The sequence below is a fragment of the Anopheles merus genome, chromosome X, assembly GCF_017562075.2.
Source record: "Anopheles merus strain MAF chromosome X, AmerM5.1, whole genome shotgun sequence".
Taxonomy (NCBI): Eukaryota; Metazoa; Arthropoda; class Insecta; order Diptera; family Culicidae; genus Anopheles; species Anopheles merus.
In genome coordinates, this window is record NC_054081.1 from 2,707,386 (window position 1) to 2,729,469 (window position 22,084).

Consider the following 22,084-nt stretch of genomic DNA (forward strand, 5'->3'; position numbering starts at 1 on the left):
TAGACTTTGTATACGATTTTCAATATTCCGCACCAGTCCCGCCCGGGATTTTAATAGCGGAGCCAACGGAGCCCAGTTCGTTCAAGTCGAGAAATATCTATTTGTCTCTGAACAACCTCACCTCGTCATTTATTCAGCCACCTTGGTCTGTCGGAACAGGGCTGTCAAGTCGGGAGAGCTGTCAAATCACATCCATACACCTTGGTGTAGCACCGGAACGGTAGCGCTGCAGCCGCAGTCTGTTCGTACGCCTCAAACCAGGCAGATGTGGGTCGACGCAAGTGGACAAGGAAGCAAACGGTAAGTCTCTCGCGTACCTCGGGCTGCCTGGCTCTGTGCGCTTGTGTGTAAAAGTCGGTCGGGTCGGGAACAGCCAGAACAGGAACATTTTGCACAAATCCTGGCACCGACCCGTGTGTGTGTGAGTGTGTGTGCGCCATTTTCCAGGCAGGAAAAATCGCCCCTCCGCTCCGTTCAGAAGTGTGTGTACGTTTGTGTGCGCCGCGCTCGTGCGTGTGTGTGTGTGTTGGTAGCGGGCAGGTAGCCAAACAGGGGGGAAAGGAAAAAGTAGCTCGCGGCGGATTGATTTCATTCTTCATTTTCGGGTGCGCTCTGCATTCTCGCAATGGCAGAACACGGCGATGGCGGCACCACACACTTCATTCTGTGTGTGTGTATTTCTTCCGCACACAATCCAGCATCATACACACACACATAAATCCATTCATGGGCCCGACACACACACACACACACACACACGGTCGCAGAGATGGGGCAGAACGGACGGATTCTTTTTTGCATGGTTTCTTCCGTCCTCAGCCCGGCCCACTCCCTGCGGCCCTCGTCGCTTCTCAACCGGTTGGCTTTTTGGGTGCGTTGGCGATCCCCTAGTGTGTGTGTGTGTGTGTGTGTGTGTGTGTGTGTGTGTGTGTGGGTATGTGTGTGAGTGGGAAAAGCGACACAGTGGAGCAGCTGTGGGGCGCCGCTGGCTTTTCTCCCGATTGCCACCGCTCACTAACGGGCTGCTGCTGCTGGGGGGAAATGGAAAATGGAGAAGAAGAAAACCGCCACCGGAAAATGCAACCACGGACGTGAGAAGGCGCTGAAGAAGAAAATAGCAAAAAAAAAAAAACAAAAAAAGAAGAGAAAAACGTGTGCTCCAAAATGGACGGGAAGAAAAGCGAGCAAATGATGGCGCTCTCCCCCGTGTCTGCTCTGTCTGTTTGTGTGTGTGTGTGTGTGTGTGTGTGTGTGTGTGTGTGCAGGTGTGTGCTTGTGTGAGTGTGTAGCGGCTTTTCTTTCCAGCTCGCCCAAAAGACGCGCTTGTCTGGAGAGAAAACCAGCTGGTCCGGGAGCGATGGATGTAATACACCTTTTCCCTCACCATTTCTGCTGCTTTCCACTCTGGTGCGATGTGGTGCGATGAGTTTTCCTGCTGTGGCCACATTTGCCCCTAACTGTATGCGTACACGCAGTGTGCCTGTGCGTGTATTAGTGTGTGCGTGTGTGTGTTTATGTGTTGGCATCCCTGAGCAGCAGCTGCTGCTGCTGCTGCCTTCGACTGTTCGCGACTTGTGAAAGGACGATGATGTGTGCTGGTCGTGAAAAATGGTCGTGATTTGAACGGCGACAAAATGGTAGCGAAAAACATGGTGATACGATGCTGATGACACTGATGCTTTGCTTTCGTCCTGTTGTGCGGGACATCCCTTCGGTATCAAGCTCCCGCTCTAGCGGCTGATAGAAGCATCAATTAGCATCCTCATCTTTATCAATCAGAGTCCTTGAACGCACAGACGGCTCCATGGCTATCCCTTTGCTACTCCCGGGGACTATTAGATGGTCGGTGAACGTTAGCCTACGACGGCAAAATGGTACAGACAACGAAAAATGGTGGTGTGCGGCAGACTGTCGTAAGGTGGACGAGGCACTGCATCTCAATGCTTCTGTTTTTTTTCGGATTTCAACGCGAAAGTAATCAAATAATTTTGGAATTGGAGTTGGTAAACCCCAGAGCTCACTCTTCCGCTCTCCATGCCGGGGTTTTCGGTGCCACGCACGGTCCTCTGGCGGCGGCTAGCAGTAGCAGTAAGCGGTGCCGGTGGTTTTCGTGTGTTTTTGTGCGATCGGAGAATCCTTGAACCGGGATCATTTGTTGCCCATTGCATTTATGTTCGAATTCATGCACAACTCGAGAACACAAATCGAAGATAACAATTCCCTTGTTGAATACATCATAGCCACCGATATTGTAGAGCTAGGTTCTGAATGTTCACACTAGCGATGTACTCGCTGGAGTGCACTCACGACTCCAATTTCCACTCTGGATAGTTAGGAACTACTAGTTCCGGTCGGAATCGTCGGTAGTGGGAGTCGTCCCGAGCCTCAAGAAACGAATCAACAACATCACACAATAGTTTGTTTACCTTAAATTTCACTTCCCGGGGGAGTCGTGGCTATCACAGCCTTAAAAAAACGTAAACAAAAAAGTACTCTGCCTCCAGGGCTACATAAATGTCAAAACGTGTCGCTTTGTTTGATTTTATTCTTATTTTTTGTGCCCCTTTCAGTTTAGGTCCTTGATGTTTTGACGTTATTCTCGACTCTCCTGCTTGTGTATTGATGATTTTTGATTGTATTGATTGATTTTTTTTGTAATACTAATAATTGATATCTCTTTCCCTACTGTTCTTATCGTCTCTCCCCTCAACAGCTGCTGACCCGCAAGTTTTACAATCCGACCAGCCCAAGCCGCACCATCTGCTGCCAGGGTGTAGTGGTGTGGTGCGATTTTAAGTGTCCTGTGTGAGTGCGTGCGTGTGTGTGTGTGCCTGTGTGTGTTTGTGTACGTGCCTCTCAGTGTATCCTTGTGTGTGTGTATGTGTGCGCGCGCGAACGTGCCTCTTGGTATCCTTTTGTGCACGTGTGCTGCTGTATGTGCGGAGATTTTGTGCAACTTTGAGAAAGCCGAAAACCGCGACGACACAACGACTGCAACCAGCCAAGCTTAGCAGCAACTACAACAACAACAACAAACACGAGACTACCAATCAAACCAATAACCAAATTCGCTCTCAACGCCCGGCAACGATGGAGATGTTCGAGAAGGGAAGCGTCATCTACATTACGCGTAGCGATGGTAAGTGCTGCTGTTTTATTGATCAAAATCCTCCTTTATTCCCCTGCCCCGCTTCCTTGTTTTCTTGCCTCCCGATTGTGCGTAAGCAAGTGTTCCGCCGGGCTAGCGAAAGATCTTCCAGCGGCGGCGGCAAATGAAGCAATGGTCCCCGAAAATAAATACAATCTTCCATCGGCGAGTGTATCGGAGAACAAAAAAAAAAACTGCAATTGCAGATCGTGTCTCACTCTCCGCCTGTCGCTCTCGCGTTGCATTGTTGGCGCACTGCGGCCGAGCCCTTTTGCCGAGCGTGGTGTCTCCCTTTCGCCCGTACGCTGCTTGCAGCACGCGAAGAGGGACGAGGATAGCAAGAGCCGCCCCGAATTGACGCCTCTCCACTGCGTGTGCATCATTCCCACGTCGGCCCCCCCACACGATTCGGTCTTGTGAGGTGCTGGGTTTTGCACTACTGCTGCGTGACGTACGCAAACAAACATCGACAAAACAGCGTTGTCGCAGGACATGTGTGAAATGGCAGACGCGAGAGCGCGTTACGTTCCTGTCTCAACGCAATGTCGCTGAGTATGGGATTTTCCACCATAAAGATCAGATTTTGTTTTATGGAGCTTGACAGTTGGCGGCTGAAATCATGTCCAGCACTCGATACCAAAGCACACAACAAACCCACTGCGCTCTGCAAACGCCAATCGATTTTTCAATCCAGAAGCGCAAGGATGACCATGGCGGACCACCGAATCACATGACACAGTTAGAAAATGGGAAGGAACAGCCTAACCGGCGTGTAAGTGCGCCTCCTCGGCCATTGCTGCAGCCTTCGTGCACACTGTAGTAGTGTGCGTGTGTGGTAGTGTCGGTAGTACACTGGCATTAAAAAAGGACTATAAATAGCCCGGCGTCCTCCAGCGCCACATGCACAACAACACAGACACACGAGGAGAGAGAATCCGCCGAGTTTTGTGAGGTCTCGGCAATAGTAAGAGGGCCACGCAGGTGATTGCAGGCAGTAGTGCGAGTAATTAAAAAACTAATGAAATAGCTCTGCCAAGCTCTAACGGAGTGGCGTGTATAGAGTATCTTGAAGAAGAAGATTTGGGAGAAAGAGCACATTTTCGATTATCTCTGTTCTACTTTTACGAGATCCTTGAAGCTCATGATTCATCTTCGAAGAGTCGAAGGTTTTGAGGTGTCACTCGCTGAATTCTTCATTATTGGAAGATCGTCTAGATTTTAGTAGAAACCTCTACTACCTTTTCGGTGCATTGATCTCGCCTCGTTCTGATGTCCGGGCACACACATACACACACATCTTCGTTGCTTTGTTTCACATTTATAACTTCAGGTCCGTTCAGTTTCAATGCTTCGGGGGGGGGGGCCTCCTCCGATCGCCTTGAGTATATGGACACACTCGAGCGAACCACTCGCGATTGCGTGGGGGTCGTCGTCGTTGTCGTTGTCCCCGGCAAAGCTTTACTTGGCCGCCTGTCACTGCCTGTCACCAAAAGCGTCTGTTTTAACGCTGCCATTCCCCAGCTGGCAGCTCCTCTTCCTCTGGTATCTTCTCAACTCCTGCATCGGCTACCCAAAGAAAGTGCGATCCTTCGTGTAAGAAGAGAGACAGCTGGCGGCCGCTTTATCTTTGCAACCTCCGGGCAAAAGCACATCTGTGCGGAAATCTCACAACGATGTCCACTAGACACACAAATACACGTACACACACATTGCTTTCGGATGTCGCCACCGACGAAGCGCGGCTCCACTGCCAGGAAATCCATGGGAAGGTTACGGAGCGGATGCCCACGCGAAATAAAAAACAAGCCGCCCGATCTTGAATGATGGTGTCTCCCTCGCTCGCCGCCGTGCTCACGGCAGAATGATTATGAACGCCGCCCCTGCATTTGGGCCCAAATGGCCGAGGGTTGGCCGAGGGCGGTCGCCCTGTCTTGGGCGGGGTGAGGGATGGAAGGGGTCCAGATCGCCATTTTAAGTTGTAACGCACACAACACGCGCGCGCCCGCGCGGCCTGTTTTTTGTGTGTGTGTCGCAGGCGCCCGGTTAAAGGAATCGACGACGATTGGAGAGGACACAGACCACTTGGTGGCGGAGGAGAAACGATTTCATTTTTTCGTGTTTGCTCGTTCCGTGCCACCTATTGGGGGTCTCCCCGTCCCAGACATCCAGAACTCCCACTCCCCATCCACATACACACACACACACTAGAAGCAGCAGTATTTGGGCGCTCTTCGTTCTGAGCTGAGTGTTGCAGATTCTGCGAATCTTCAAATTAAATCAACAACTACGGCACTACACATTTACACACCAACCGTGGTAATGGAATCAATCCGAGTAAAATGTTTACTAATTAATTCATAAATCCGATTTGCAATCTTGTGTCGATTCATCGTCGGAAATGATGTGCCGGATTGTACAATCAGGCAGGCAGAAAAGCCTCCAGAGAAGTGAACAGCTTTTGTTTATTTGTTTATACAGGAGATCAATTAGTGCTCTGGCCACGATGGCGCAGTATTGCCGACTTGTATGGTGACGATTTCATTGGAAAACATCAAAGGAATTTCCTGAAAATGGCACACAGACGACCTTGTCCAATGGCACCTGCTGTCGTTTTCATCGTATGATCATTGTTGCTCCTCAACTCCTTTAGGTATCGGATTTGGGATGTGAGAGACATCAGATGATATTACTATCGTAGTACATCGCTCTGGGGAAGATCTGCCGTCTGCCGATATGGCGATACGACTGAATTGAGAAGGTGTAATTGCACCGTTTTGCTGATCCGATTCGAGTCTGCACCGTATGGCTTCGTCGAAGTATATCATCCTGACAGATCGAGTCTGATGTAGAGAAGGCGACTAATTTGCCTAGATGATCGTTTGCTTTGGTTCGTTCTACATCGTCCAAAAGACTCCCTCCTATCCTGTATAAAACACACACACTCCTATGATGTGTGGGAGACGATCGTTTGTTATTCTTGAAGCACAGAGGTAGAACGAACCTTCTCCACTCTACCATAGCAGCAATAGCACCAAGCAGGTGGTTCTCTCTCTAGCCTCTGCCACTATCTCAACACCGTTTACCACTGTGGCGATGAGGTTCTCGGCCCCAGGTAAAGCAATTGTCAGTGGCAACGACCTGTCCACACCTTTCCAGCGCGCGCCAGCTTCAATCCGATCTCATTATCGCGTCGGACTGTGTGTGTGTGTGCTGTTATCGAGGAAGGGAAGGTCGCGTGCGCCGGCACGTAGTGTGTGGTATTGAAAAAGGTCAGTGGACGTCATCGCCTTTACAGCTACACACACAGTCACATATACTCGCTTGTATCGCATCGAAGTTCATTTCCTTTTTTGAACAGCAGCGAGCGCATGAACAGTCCATTTGTCCCGTCCTTTGTGTGCGTGTGTATCTCCCCTGTGCCCCGTGTGCTTTTCTGTTTCTCACACGTGCTCACACAGCAACCGGCTTTGCTAGCAAACGCAAACGCAGGGTTAGAGAGCCGTTCCAAGCGATGACGGACGGTTTCCTGCTTGTAAAAGGTGTTGTCTGAGCTACTACTCCTGGCGTTCCAGCCAGCGTCAGCGAGTGTTGTGTGTCCGCTTACCCCCTCCGGATGCGAGAGAGAGATTGGAGAAAGGAAGAGAATACATTTAGAGCACACAAACACTCAAACGCACCCACCCAGCACATTAACAACGGAGTGTGACCACCGATAAAACAGAACCGCTTCCTTCCGTTCCGCATTTTGCCACGGACACCGTCGTGTGTGTTTGCGCGTCTTCATGCCGCGTGCGTACAGGGTTGTTCTCTCATCAGAGGTCATTAGCAATATCCTCTCAAGCGTACGATGGTTCTATCATTGTTCTATCGATTGTGAGTCAAATCGGTTGAGGAAGTTCTCGACGAGGGAGGGGTTGTGTGCTATATGGTGGTGAGCACATTTCACAAATTACAACAACGGACCACCCTTGTAGTTTTTCATGATTTACGTTCTCTGTCATGATGTTTGTGGCGATGATGCAATAAGCTTATTTTTTAATTTAAAAAAACCCCTTATGATTAGATTTTAAGCTGTATTCGATATATATTTAGAGAACATTGCTTGCTTGTAGTAGTTTTTTTTATTCTATACGCAACGTTCGTTATTGTATGCGTCGTATCGCGTCAGTGTGAACAACGACCTTGGGAATGTAGTTAACCTTATTTGGGGATTTTGGCTCAATTAGAGGGCTATAGCATCCTCTGGATCTGATCATACCCCGACTGATCTGATCTGACTGAACTGATCACGAATCTAGAACTAATCTTGAACCAGAATTGGTGAAGTGGTCCTGGAACTGGTTCCTAACACATGCCAATCGTAAAAAACGTTTAATCATTCTTTCCGTTTCGGTTCACACAGTTATCTGTTGTGTCAATGTTGATTACACGCATGTGACTTTACACCTGCTTGACTTGTTTTATATTTTAACATTTTTCTTGTAAGAATACAGTAAAACTAAAGTACCCAGAGAGTGTCACTCTCATAACATTTTGACACTCGAGACCATCATGGCGTTTTTTTTTTTTGCGAACGAAACACATATTGCGGTACGATTTTAATCCTTCCCGGCAACCCCTGTACAACCTCGTAGTGACGTACGCACACACTTGTGGCTGCTGCTGCTGCTGCTGCTGTGCTGCAAACCGCTTAGCTGGCGTTGTCCATATGACTCATCACGGCCTTACCACGACGGACAAACGGCGATCGAGGGTGAGAGAGCCGCCGATTACTCACCACAAGAACGTGCGGACGATTATTGCAGCCGCCTCGTCGTCGCTCTCAGCGATGGTGTAATGCGGACCCACTGTTACCCATGTGTTTATGGCAACCACATGGTGGCGTTGTACACAACGCACAGTCAGTCTGGTCGCTTTTCTTCCCTCCACGCACTGTCACCGAAATATTTTCCGAATGACGATGGTTTGCTGCTGGCCGGCCTTTTCCCATTCGCTAAGCGACTTTCATTCCGCACATGGAGGACAGAGGTGGACTACCTAGCCTCCTCCCATCCCCTCCCATCCTTGGTTTGACAGCGGATAATTAAAAATTTATTTATGCTTACTTGGTTGGTCGTAGTGTAACTGATTTAGATGGACGCAATCGCTCTACTCTCTCCCTCAGTGTTTTGCAACATTGTTACATGAGTCACATACACTTCAAAATATATTTTAAACCTAATAACGACGGAGAGGAGGTGTGTGTTGGCGGGCATGCTTTTTGAGCATTTCAATTTATAATTACGTGACTGGAGGCGAAGATGTCGAATCAAGCGAAACGTGAATTACGACTTTATTTTGGGAGTTTTTCAATTATTTTCAACTATTTTTAATTGGTTTTCTGGGGCCACGAAAATGTTCTCCAAACGCCCAAAAATGCCCTCTACCCCTTTGCTCTTGTCGCAGCTCCTGATGATGATGATGATTTGGACGGTGATGTCACACTCGCGCATACCAAAATGGGCACATTTATTTTGTTTGCTCACGACCGAATCGATTATGAAGCATGTGCGGGGGAGAGGAGGGGAAGGGGGCTCTCTTGTGCTCCTGTTGTTTTGTGCAGACGGTCGCGTTTTCTGCAGTTGTCGGTGCACCCATCGAAATCGAAGCCGGATGTGCGTGAGTACAGATGAAGGTGGGGATGATGACGTGTCGTGTTTACACTTTTGCCTGTGTTGATTGCCCAAATTCTGGCTTGCTTTTGAGAACAACTAGTTAATTTGGCCAGGTTACACAGGGCTGCGCAAAGGAAGTTCAAAGATCTTGTTCACTCCGAAGGGTACGTCGAAGTTATTGGGCTAGCAATTTAAATGAAATGAGGAACTGATGACGACCCCTTAAGAATCACAAACACCAAAACCAAACCCATACCAGTCTTGAAAACGAAACCTTATCCATTCCGGTTCAGGAACTGATCATGACCTCATGCCGGTCCTGGATCTGATTCTGAATCTCATACCGGCCCTGGAACTAATCATGAACCCCTACCACACCTCGGACCAATCTTGCATCTATACCGAAACTGGAACCGAAAATGAACCCATACAGTTCCTGGAACGGATACTAAACTCATACCCGTCCTGAGACCGACTACGAATCCACATCGAACCTGGAACTGATATTGAACCTATTTCTGTCCTAGAACTGGTCATGAACCCATACTGGTTCTTGGACCAATCTTGAACCCATATCGGAACTGGAACCGATCATGAATCCAAATTGGATCTGGAACTGATATTAAACCTATGTCTGTCCTAAAACTGAGCATGAACCCATACTGAACCAGGAACCGATCATGAGCTCATACCGATCCTGGATCCTGAACCCATATACCAACTCATACTGGTCTTGGAACGGATCATGAACCTATATCGGTCCTTAGATCAATCTTGAACTTGTACCGGACGTGGATCTAATCATGAACCCAGACTGGTCCTGGAACTAATCATGAACCTATATAGTCCTTGGACCAATTTTGAACTCATACTGGTCGTTGGATCAATCTTGTACACATACCGGAACTGGAACCGATCATGAATCTACATTGGACCTGGAACTGATCATGAACCCATACTGATCCTGGATCCTGGACCACTACACGAACTCATTCTGGTCTTGGAACGGACCATGGACCTATATCGGTCCTTGGACCAATCTTGAACTCTTACCGGACCTGGATCCAATCATAAACCCAGCCTGGTCCAGGAACTTCTCATGAACCTATATAGTCCTTGGGCCAATCTTAAGCTCATACTGGTCCTTGGATCAATCTTGAACCCATACCGGAACTGGAACAGATCATGAATCCACATTGGAACTGCAATTGATCATGAACACATTCCTGTCCTAAAACTGATCATGAACCCATACCGGACCTAGTCCCGATCATTAACCTATACCGATCCTGGAACTGATCATGAATCGTTACCGACCCTGGGACCTATCATGAACCCATACCTGTACTGGAGTTGATAATAAACTCATACCGATCCTGAAATTTACCACGTGTTCATACCGGTCCTGGAACTGATCATGAACCCATATTGATCCCGAAACCGATACTGAACTCATAAGCATTCCGGGACCGACTACGAATCCACATCGAACCTGGAACTGATATTGAACCTATTTCTGTCCTAGAACTGGTCATGAACCCATACTGGTTCTTGGACCAATCTTGAACCCATATCGGAACTGGAACCGATCATGAATCCAAATTGGATCTGGAACTGATATTGAACCTATGTCTGTCCTAAAACTGAGCATGAACCTATCCTGGACCTGGAACCGATCCTGGATCCTGGACCCATACACCAAGTCATACTGGACCTGAAACGGATCATGAACCTACATCGGTCCTTGAACCAATCTTGAACCCATACCGGACCTGGAACTGATATTGAACCTATTTCTGTCCTGAAACTGATAATGAATCCACATTAGACCTGGAACTGATATTGAATCTATATATGCCCTGAAACTGATCATGATCGCTTAGATCCGTAAAGCGTAAAAATAGCAGAGAAAATACGTTTTCGGAACAAAATTTGCACCCTGATTGGTCCCTGAGTCTGGCAGTGGTTCAGTTCCAGTGTTGATCGATTAACTGATTCTGCTGGTCGATAAATCATACGCAGGAGTAAAATCACGATTAATTGAAGGTAAGCATCTCTATTATTGCAAACACACACACACGATTCGAAACAGATGCAAACCAACCGCGAACGCGAATAGATTCGTTTCCCACCGGGGGAGGGGTTCGCAATCAATCTCCGTTTATGCTGCTCCGGCGTCCCTGCCAAAACCGAGCCGACCAAGTTTGCACTGCACCATGCCAGAGAGCGCCTCGCAGTTGGCGTGTTCGATGTGTGCCGCCCAATTGTTAGCTAATTTAATTTGCTCTTTTTATTGGCTTCGGTTTAGTGGGGGAGCCATGTCAATGGAAAGATTTTGTCTGCTTTTGCGCTGCTGGGATTGTTTGGTCTCGCCGTGTGCTAGTCGACGTGTGCACAATCGTTGCATAATCGGGAAAAAGGGGGGAGTGTAGGCGGTTTTGGATACATCTGCATTTTTATTATCTTTTATTTACAGTTTCGCTGGAATTCGAGTTTTTTCTTATTCAAAACCCAGTTTTTTGTTTGCAAACCGTTTTTTTTGTTTTTGCTGTGTTGTTGCCCACGTTGCGTTGCTGGGTTGGGGATGTTTTAGAAATTTTCTCTTGTCGTTGCAACCATCCATCGGTTACAGCTCTACCACCACCACTACCAAAACAAGACAAGAGCGTGATTCGAAAGTGTGTGTGTGTGTGTGGCACATTTTTGTTTCACTTTTTCCAACCCAACCCTCTGGTAGAGTGGTGAAAATGCCATCAAACACCACACTTCCACACACACACACACACACACTGGTTTTTCGCGCCCCGTGGTGGTCTCTGGTCAAGATTTCTATCGCCTGGGAAGAAGGCGCGGAGCAGCGGTACGCCAATTGTATCGCACTCTCGCTCATGTTTTACTCCTCCTCTCTTTCTTCGCTCCTTTGCCACACCCTTCATCTAATCCCTTTGAAGGGGGGAAAAACGTCACTGGAAAGGAAAATTGCCAATGTGAACCGAGCGCGATATGAACTTATCGGTGCGCGCGATGGATTAGCATCGACTTCCTTCCTCTCCTACCACCACATCTATACCATAGAGGGGTGGAGGAAGGGGAGGGGGGGGGTTTGGTATGTCGCGTAAGTGAAACGAGGGAGGGAATTGTGTTTTTTTTTGCTTCTGCAATTTCCTCGATCAGTTTTCCCTTTTTTTCCATCTCTCCCCACTTTCCTCGCCACATATTTGAGATAAATGAATAGAGAGAGAGAGAGAGAGAGAGAGAAAGAGGGAAAAACACACTCCGCACACTGTTGAACACTGTTGAAACACAGACACACAAACACACACACACACATGGAATGCGGCGTGGTAGAACGGATTGTTGCGCTCGCTGGTGAGTGTTGGCGCGCCTCATTTATAGCACCATTTTCCATTTTCCAACCGAGCAGCACTACTTTCTTCCACTGCATCGATACTCGTGAAAGAGGGAGGAGAAGGGGAGGAAGGGGGAGCATATAAAACAACAATCAATTACATAAAAAAGCTGCCCTTCTGTATATTATATTGGGCGATTTTAAACGATTGAGAGGCGTTGTAGAGGGGGGTGCGGGGATTTGGAAATGCCATTAAATTCATTAACAACGAAGAAAAGAAAACTAAAAGCAACAACAGTTAAGCACGGTGTTTGTGGCTTGCTGTTTTTTTTTTAAATCCGTGTCGTGCGGATATTTAAAGTTCCGGTTCACTGTTTTTGTTTAAAAAAAATGGTTTTTGTTTTTTGCCTACTTTGCCTACTTCCAAATTTGTGTGAAAAAAAAACTGCAATAAAAACAGGCGGTTTTCCTTTGTTTCCATCTCAGATGAAGCGGCTCGATTTTGAGAGCGTTCGCCAACATTAAAAAAACGCCAATTAACGAGAAACTGTTTGTGTTCCGCATCGTTCATTAATAAACTCGATAGCAGCAATCAAGCACAAAATTTACATTAAAAAAAAAAACAGTTTAATTTACTAGCTTCAACTGCCTCAAACCCAATCCAACAATTTGTTAAATGTAGAGAAATTGTATTGGAACCCGAACCGCTCCATTCGATAGAAAATGAATATGACGTTTTTAATTATTTTTTTTATTGAATTTTATGATTTTTTTCACCCAACACCCCCCCCCCTCCTTCCCCCAAGATGGTGACTCTATAAATCGAAGATTTATTAAGATCTAGATAAGAATGCTACTCTCTTAATCGCTACTATTTAAATGCGAATGTTGGTGAGGTTCGTTGCTTAACCACCGGCGCAAGTCTTTCTAGCTTAATGCGAGAAGGTGCGCATATGGTGCGTTGATCGGGCGACCGTTGGAGACAAATGGTCCACAAGGACAGGGATGTAAAATTAAGATGTAAATCGGTTACTCGCAAAGCATTCGTCGCTGTATTTCAATTAATATATTGCCACGGTTGAGCAAAATTGCAACCTGTGCGTCCAGATGGTTATAAAGATGGAGCATTTATCGCAAACGTATGTGGCAAGCAATTGCATTAATGCTGCAAAACGTTTATATCTCTTTAAAACAACGATCAAATCGGCTCTTCGATCTCGAATCGGAATGCATATCCAATAGATCGCAACAGACGTGCTTTATTACGAGCGAAAACTAACAGCAGTGGGCTTGTTTTAAATGATGAGCAATGAAAAAAAAACAGCCACACTTTCCTAACGCGTCTTACAAATCACAAAACAACGCCCACACGGTAACTATTTGTCATGCTTTATTTACGTTACCTTTAAATTCAAAGCTAGCCTCGCATGTTTCCCCCCTTTTTTTTTTAGCTGCATAAAATTGATGACATTTATAATTTTACGGCGCTTTTTGTTGTTATTATTGGAAAGAGCCGGCCCCGACCGCTACCTCCCATCGCCGCCTGCAATGGGGGGAGACTGCAAGCTTGAAGGTGATGTCATTGAGTGGCCGGAAAAAGGGTCCTGTTTTTTTTGTGGTGCGACGCGGACGCGGAGACGGTTGCGGGCAACAACATACCGAAAAGGAAATAAACTAACGCAAAGGTACCGAGGGGCAAGGGCAGAGAGAGCGAGGGCACAGCTAGTTTGAGGGCACCCGCGGACCGGAGAGGAGAGGAATCACTTTCCGCATTCGCGCTTCCTTCTTCTATAAAGCCGCGTGCGAAGGACCAGTTACCATGATTGGGCATCTGGCGGCCGGGCTTCGTGTACCGTGACCGTGACCCTCCTCCGCCCCACCGTCATGTGATGACGCCGAGCACAAATGCATGGCCGCAGTCGAGTCATTCGTCGCTTTAGATGCATTTGAAAAAGGCAGAAAATGAAAATGTGCAGGCTACTTCACTCCACAAAACAAAAAATACACAAAATGCGAAGTTGTGCGAGAGAGACCTCGAACCCCCCTCCCCCTTCACTATGAAGGGTAAGGTGGCAGAATTTTCCACTTTTCACATTTTCCCACTGCACCCGAAGCTGCGAAAGCCATTTTCGCTACCAAACAACCCTCACTTTAATGTATTCCCCGTGCCTGCTCCCCACTGCCGTCGCACGCTTTTCCGATTTGTAATTTTCCTTCCACTCACCCCTCTCTCTCTCTCTCTCTCTCGCTCTCGCTCGGTGTGTTTCAATGCAGCTGCAGCGTTGCTGACACCACCTTTGGCGCTGTTGTTTGGCTCCAAAAATAGCGAAGCGCCTCACGGTCGCTTTTGGCGCAGCCCAGCGCAACACGCAGCGCAGCGGGAGCAGCAGAGGGAAGACGAGTGAAAGAGAGTGGTACCCCCCCTGGCGCGCCAAGGTCGCCTTTTACAATTCAGCAGCGCGAACGCACCTGAAAGCCAATTTTCACTAAATTGCTGCACGTGCAGAGGAGGGAACAACACGAATCAAACGAGCGAAAGAAAAATAGAACAAACAATTGTGCAATTGGTCGGCGAAGCTTTCGGTTTTGGAGAAAATAATGCAGCTAGATTGTTTTGCTGAATTTCTTTCGGTTGCTTTTGTCGGTGATACATATATATGATACATGCGGCTCCCCCCGTCTGTGATACAGTGGCCCCCCAATTTCGCCCCATGCAAGCGTGTACTACGTTGCGGGATCGCCACCGCCACCGGGCTTCTTATCTTTGTTTATAAAAAGATAAATTAGCTTCCCTTGGAACTGTGTTTGCGGTGTCATTATTGTACATCCGCTCATGTGTGTGTGTGTGCGTGTACGCTAAGGGAAGAACAGAGATAGGTATGCGGAAGAGCGCGTCTGGTGGTCGATTTCGCTGACTGGAACGCGGCCCGTGGCGGGTGAAATCGATGAGTAACGTGCTGTTCGATATAATACTGGCTTCTGATAACGTTTGCGTACTGTTGCAAGGGTGACACAGTAATCGGGGCTTTAAAATGTGTGGTGGAATCCAGTTTTATCTTTATTTTCCTTCGATAACGTCATGAAAGCAATGGTAAAGGATGGAAGTATTTTAATACAAAATTATAATTTGCAACTCGATTGGAATTGTTTTTTTTTGTATTATTTGTGACGCATTAAAAATAAAAAAGGGAACCATCTCCTCTCCCTTTTATTTTAAAGGAATTTTTAAAACAAAAAAGGGTATTTGGCAGACCTTTATTTTTTTTAAATAATTCTTCTGAAAGGGAAATTTACGTTCAGAAGTTATTTCTAGTGTAAATATGATTTGTTGGTGATTGATAAAATTATATCCGGAGAGAATAGATAAACAATACAGAGGAAGACACTCATACTGTCAGTCAAAAAGACTCCTAGATAGCATATCACATAGCTGGAAAGCTCTTATGAACCGTGTGTGTGTGTGTGTGTGTTTCACCTGGAAAATGGAAATGCCTACGACGCCGCAGCCGCGCGCACAGTTTTCAATGATTGATGAAAGTAAGACACCGCACCGGCGAAAGCAAAAAAAAAAGAGTTTTATTATATATTAAATTGTACTCCAACTCGAATGAGGGAGGGAGCGGGGGTTTATGGTAGGGAAAATAAATAAATGCCTTGCGGCTTGCAGCCACGAACAACCCACCCCTCCCCCCGTTGTCTATGGTCGTGGGAGGGGAAATGGGAACGAAATGTACAACCGCCGTAAATTATTGATCAAATATTGTTTTCCAGTGGCAGTACTTTGGCCCTTCCAGCTGCCAAAGTAGTAAAGTGTTTTGGTGAGGAGGCGTGCGGTAGGGGGTGGATTGGAAAACTAGAGTACTCTACCCCCGCAACGGTAACAAAACGGTAACAGCAGCAGCTGTGAAGAAGGTAGCGATGCAATGAATGAAAGCGAAATAATATGTATCGATAGAAGAGGGAGATAGAGAGAAAGAAAGGAAGAGACGAAGAGACAAAGAGACAAACAGACAAACAGACAAACAGACTAAGAGACAGAGAGACAGAGAGACAGAGAGACAGAGAGACAGAGAGACAGATGTGTGGTGGAGACAAAGAGACAAAGAGACAAAGAGACAAAGAGACAAAGAGACAAAGAGTGACAGAGAGACAGAGAGACAGAGAGACAGAGAGACAGAGAGACAGAGAGACAGAGAGACAGAGAGACAGAGAGATATAAAGACAGACAGAGACAGAGAGAGACAGAGACAGAGAGAGACAGAGACAGAGAGAGACAGAGACAGAGAGAGACAGAGACAGAGAGAGACAGAGACAGAGACAGAGAGAGAGACAGAGAGAGACAGAGAGAGACAGAAAGACAAAGAGACAAAGAGACAAAGAGTGACAGAGAGGCAGAGAGACAGAGAGACAGAGAGACAGAGATACAAAGAGACAAAGAGATATAAAGACAGACAGAGACAGAGAGACAGATGGACAGAGAAATATAGAGAGATAGAGAGACAGAGAGACAGAGAAAGAGAGAGACAAAGAGACAGAGAGAGAGACAAAGAGACAGAGACAAAGAGACAAAGAGACAAAGAGACAAAGAGACAAAGAGACGGAGAGACAGAGAGACAGAGAGACAGAGAGACAGAGAGACAGAGAGACAGAGAGAAAGAGAGAGAAAGACAGAGAGAGTTTAATATTTTTTCAAAATTTGATCATGTTGGTTCGCTTCTTACTTTCTCTTGCACGGTGGTGTTACTCTTTCTACATACCCACGAGCATGCTACATAGTAAAGCAAAGCACTGAAGTAAGAGTAAGAGCGAGCCAGGCGTTTTACTGTGTAGCTAGTAGAGGTACGGTGGGAAACGGTGACTGTTAATAAATAATGTTCAGGAAATAGTGTAATAAAAATCGAACAGGAAACCATTTTTCCAGTGACAACCCCACACACACACAAATCATCACCAAGGACGCCCTACAGACACAAAACTCGCGATAGAGAGAGAGAAAAGACGAAGAAACAACAACATTTAGTGCGCAAGGGACACTTCCTGCGCCCTCCTCCCATCGAGATCGGCAAAACCTCAATCGGCCATATTGTTTGTTCTCACCAAACGTCACCCGAGAGAGGTCCTTAACACCATATTGTGTGTGTATGTGTGTGTTTGTGTCCCGTTTTTTGTGTTGCGATGCGTGCTGTCGTCGTTTGGCCGGGGTTGTGTTGCGGGTTTTATACCTTCACCTTAAGCTTTAAAGGGGTCCCTCCGTGTTGTCCCCAAGCACCATCAGCAATAGAGCAGCAAAAAAAAAAACAAAAACAAAACAAAAAACACCCTCTCGCGGAGTTCACGCAGCTGTCCAAATAAGGATTCACGGATGGTTGGCACAAAGGCGGCGGCGGCAGCATGGCAGCGGGCACAGCACACCAACACACAAGCGGTTAGGCGAAGGGGAGTAGGAACTTTATTTATAAGGGTCGTTCTGATGATGTCCTCCAACTACTCCCAGCTCCCCAACTGCCAACCCACAGTCACACACACGCTAGTCGACATAGACGGGAGGAAACGGAAGTACAGTGGCGTGTGTCCTTCAGGAGGGATACGCACACAGTTGGCAAGTCTGCGGTCGTCGCGCCAGCTATACACACACAGTCGCCATCGTCCATTGGAAGACGTTGGACACGCGGGAAAGAAGCCCTAGTGTGTTTTGGGTTTTTGGGGAGAGTCGTTATCCCAGCAGAAGCGGCGCAATTGACGCGAGTCGCCCGAGTCGCCGATCGTCTTCACATCACATTTCGCCCACTCGTAGACACCCCCGTGTGTCGCGGGGGGTCATCTTGCAACAATCATTCCGGCGATATATTGCACCGTATAAAGAGAGATCAATCTGTGTGTGTGTGTGCAATATAAGAAAACCTCGATAAAGCGCTTGGTACGCGCGCGCCACCTAAAAAGGCATGATTTCAATTGAAATATGAACCCTGAGAGCGAGAGAGCGCGCTGTGTGGAGTGTGAAGTGAGAAGAGGCGGTGGTGTTGATGGGGTTGGAAGTGCAGGAAGACTGCCACAACGGATCGCCGCACATTCGTGTCATCGGGTCACGCCAAATCCTCCATTTCCGGCATCTCCCCACAACAGCAGTCGAAGAATCGCTGCCCCGTCGCGAGTGCGATATTGATGATCGGTAGCGCTGTTGATCGAATTAATAAGCTGCAGCAAAACCTCGTGCTGTGCGCCAAACGGAGAGCTGCTCGTGGCGAAGGGCGAGACGAACGAACTCTTTTGCTCGAGAGAGTGAGAGAGAAAGTGGGCACTGTTTCGGTGCAAGCGTGTCCGCAGCTGAGCACGGGGCAGATAGGGTCGCTGCCGAATTCACGAACGCCGTGGCCGGCACTGTCGCCTGCGACGAGTCGACTCCCGGTCGCCAGTAACGACCAGAACCCTCGCTACGGTGGACCTACCTGCGTGAAACCCCACGTTGTTTTGTGTGTGTGTGTGTGTGTTGAATTGGTGTGTCTGTGTGTTACGGTTTTGTTCAAGGTTCTAGCAAGCAGCAGTTGTTCGGGACGGGGGAAATCGATTGGCAGAACAGAACGCCAGCACCAACCGACCATGCTGTGGTTTAAGAAGCGACTCAGCACACTGTTCGGCGGCGGCGGCAAGCGTACGGCCAAGCGGGAGGTGGGAAAAGGTGCCGCTGCTGCTGCTGTTGCCGCCGCCCCGGATGACAGTGGGCCACCGGTTGCGAGCGCCGCAGCAGCAGCAAGCAGCACGGCGGCAACAGGTGGCACAGCTAACACTGGACCGTCCGGCAACGGCAGCACCCCCCAGCCGCACCCGTCGAAAAGGTGTCAATCGAAAAAGAACGCCCAAGAAGCGGCTGTAGCCGCGGTGGCAGCCAGCAGCAACGCTCGCTGTGTTCAGTGCAGCCGCGGGAAGCAATGTAATGTTGTCCTGTTTAATGTTCCTTCCTTCCATTCCTCTCAAACCTTTTGCATTTTATACCGTATATGCCTGTACAATGTTTTCGCTAATTGCTGGCTAATTTCTTCTTCTTCCCCCTCCCAGGTCGGATCCACACGGCGATCGTGTCACGGTTCCACGAGGACACACGCTCCGTCACGGTGGAATGGTACGAGCGGGGCGAATCGAAGGGCAAAGAGATCGAGATCGACATGCTGCTCGAGCTGAACAGAACGATGCAGCTGCAGCCGCAGCTGCAGCAGGAGCTGCACCACCAGCAGCACCATCAGCACCAGCAGCACTACCAGCAGCAGCAGCAGCACGAGCCGGAACCGAAACCGACGGCGGAGGAGGCGAAGCAGCGAAAGAAAACGCCCGCGCCCGCTAACCTAGCACGCGTAAGTATGCCCCGGGCGGCGGTTCGGCGATGCTTAATGCTCTCTTCTGTACTTTTGTCCCATTGTAGAGGAAGTTGGAAGGTGCGTCTGTTGTCTGACCCCCCAGGGTATTTGAGTAAAAGGCGACTCTTGCAGCGCGCTGAGGACGATCTTGTTTTGGAGCGCGTGATGCCATTAAGCGTTGGATGAGGGATAGAGAGAGAGAGAGCGAGCTACATACGCTCCTGGTTTTACATTGTACGAAATCGACGCTTGTGCTGGCTTGACTGATAGTGTTAGGGACGGTATAGGTGTGTTTTATCACAAAATAAGACTCAAAGGATGGTCAGCTCAGTCGTGCCGGCGCACGGCAATAGTCTCACCTTCCCTCGCAATGAGTGATCCGGGTGATCAACCCCACTAGGTTTTGGCTGTAGATGTGTAGACGATTTTAAACATGTTGATCAACTATTGTAGCTATGTAATGAGAAGAAAGGAAAAGCTGGCCGGCGGTCGGCCTCACTGCGCATATGCAAAAAAAAAAAACAAGGGAAAAGCAAGCCACTCCAACATGTCCAATGAGCTCTCAGTGAGCTCAACTCAACCAACCAGTGTGTCATAAACACTAGACACTAGCTAAAAGAAAGGCTTGCTTGGGGGTAGAATGCCCATTTTAAATTCATTTCTCCATTTCTGGTGTGTGGCGCAAATGTAGCATATTCTGCAGATCGATTGCTGCTGCCGCTGCTGCACACATTGTTGTACGCTTCTCCAACATAGTGCTGGGCGTGTGTTTGTGAGTGTGCCTCCTAAAATCACCCCATCACTTCCCATTTTTATTCGGGGCGATTTTTTCTTTCTTGTTATTTTGCCTGCCCCTCCCCGTTGCCAAAACAACTCCGGTGTTATTTTCCGGTAGCTATGACGTTTCCCGCTGCGGGGACGGCGGCTCACTGCGCAGAGGACGACCTCTCTCTCTATCTAGTGGATAGGACCAGGAACGGGAAACTACACGGAACCAGACACGTTTAGCGAGATTACGCAAGCATGCGCGCGCGGGGGCAAATTCAGCTTCAAAAGCAAAAAGAATTAAAATAGTTAGTTTCCTCCTTTTTTGGGTGTTGTGGAGGAACGTCGCGTGTTTTTTTTTTTTTTTTGCTACCATTGGAAGGTGATACATCCTTTTTGTGTTTGTTGGTGATGGTGGTGAGGTTTTTTCAACAAACTGTCGAAAAAACGGGGCTTTGTGCGAAGCGCCATGACAACCGGGGCTTTTTTTTGCTATTTTTGGTTGCTTTCATACTCACTAGCACAGCGCGCTCCTCGCTGGAAGGAAAGGAGTTGGTAGCTAAACGATGGTACAGCGTAAACTGGGCCGCATGCAGCGATTCAATAGCCGGGAAAATACCGTTCCAACCGCAGTGGAAATCCGGATGCGAGCGCGAGTGCACGCGTTTTTCATTTGCATTGGCCGCTTCCAGAGCGAATAAAAGGGAAGATTCTTACCGTTTGTGGTACAGCTCACACGCGTGTGATTTTGTGAGCCTCCTACTCCTGCCTGGGTGGTGGTGTCCGTTGGGAGGGATGTTCCCCATCTACTTTGAGGTTAACTTCGGCGAGCCGGACCGTTCGCTTGCGGCGGCCGCGGCCCGTATGGTGCGGCGGGTGTCACGCGCCCGCCGCAAGGATGTTAACAACAACGATCGTAAAGCTGCACGGAAGGAGGAGCAGCATCAGGTCAAGGTAGCGCTGGCAGGAGAGGGGAGTTTGTTGTGTGTCGTGAGCAGCCCGAAAGGAGGCTGTCCAAACGCGTACTGTTGTGGTAGAACGGCCCAGTCCCTCTAATACATACCTCCCGCCCCCAGAGCCCGCCCGTTGTCTTAACATTCAATTAACCGCAATTGTTGTATGTTTCTCTTTTCCTTCCCGCATCTCGCCATACATCCATACTCTACTACTGCTCGTTACATAATTCACTAAACACCCCTCCCCGTTCGGTGTCGTCGTCCCTCCTCTTGTGCGTCATCATCAACTGGTTGTAACCATTGCATCTCTAACTCATCTCTACTCCCGAAATCAATCCAACAATCTTATGGGGGAAAAACACACCCACACAACATACCCATCCGTACCCACCTTCCCGATCCATCCCTTTAGCGATCGAGTTCCATCGAGGACGAAGAGGATACTTCCCAGCCAGAACAAACGGTAGGCGTCTCTAGCTAATCATATTAACCTCCTTCTCTTGCTCTCTAATCCATCACATCACACTCTCACACGCATCACTTTTTCGTGCAAATGGTGTTTTTTGTGCTCTTCCTTGTTTTGTTTTTGCTTAGCCAAATAATACTTCCTTCTTTGCTTACTTCTAGCCTTACACACACACACTCTGCTGCACCTCTCTTCAGATACACAGCTTCAGTTTGTTCGGCTGTTTGGTATTTTGGTATTTTGCTGATTGGGTTTTAATTTTACTTTTCTTTTTCTTGTTGGAATTTCCTTGTTGGAGTATTTTGGTATTTTGCTGATTGGTTTTTAATTTTACTTTTCTTTTTTCTTGTTGGAACTTGCTTTGATACTAGAATCTGTTGACGGTGAATCATTCTTG

General features: G+C 47.9%; 1 protein-coding gene across 2 annotated transcripts in view; it reads left to right on the top strand.

Annotated features, from left to right (window-relative positions):
* Positions 1-205: 205 nt before the first annotated feature.
* The window catches only part of LOC121590868 (kinesin-like protein Klp10A), a 36,073-nt gene continuing 14,194 nt past the window's right edge, over positions 206-22,084 (top strand). Inside the window, exons 1-4 of one of the 2 annotated variants that reach the window (XM_041910987.1) lie at positions 206-300; positions 2,714-3,139; positions 19,205-19,497; positions 21,634-21,684. In XM_041910987.1, the coding sequence (XP_041766921.1) occupies positions 3,091-3,139; positions 19,205-19,497; positions 21,634-21,684 (393 nt within the window). In that variant the 5' untranslated portion in view covers positions 206-300; positions 2,714-3,090. The remainder of the gene's footprint in view (positions 301-2,713; positions 3,140-19,204; positions 19,498-21,633; positions 21,685-22,084) is intronic. The other variant, XM_041910997.1, reaches the window with a different exon arrangement.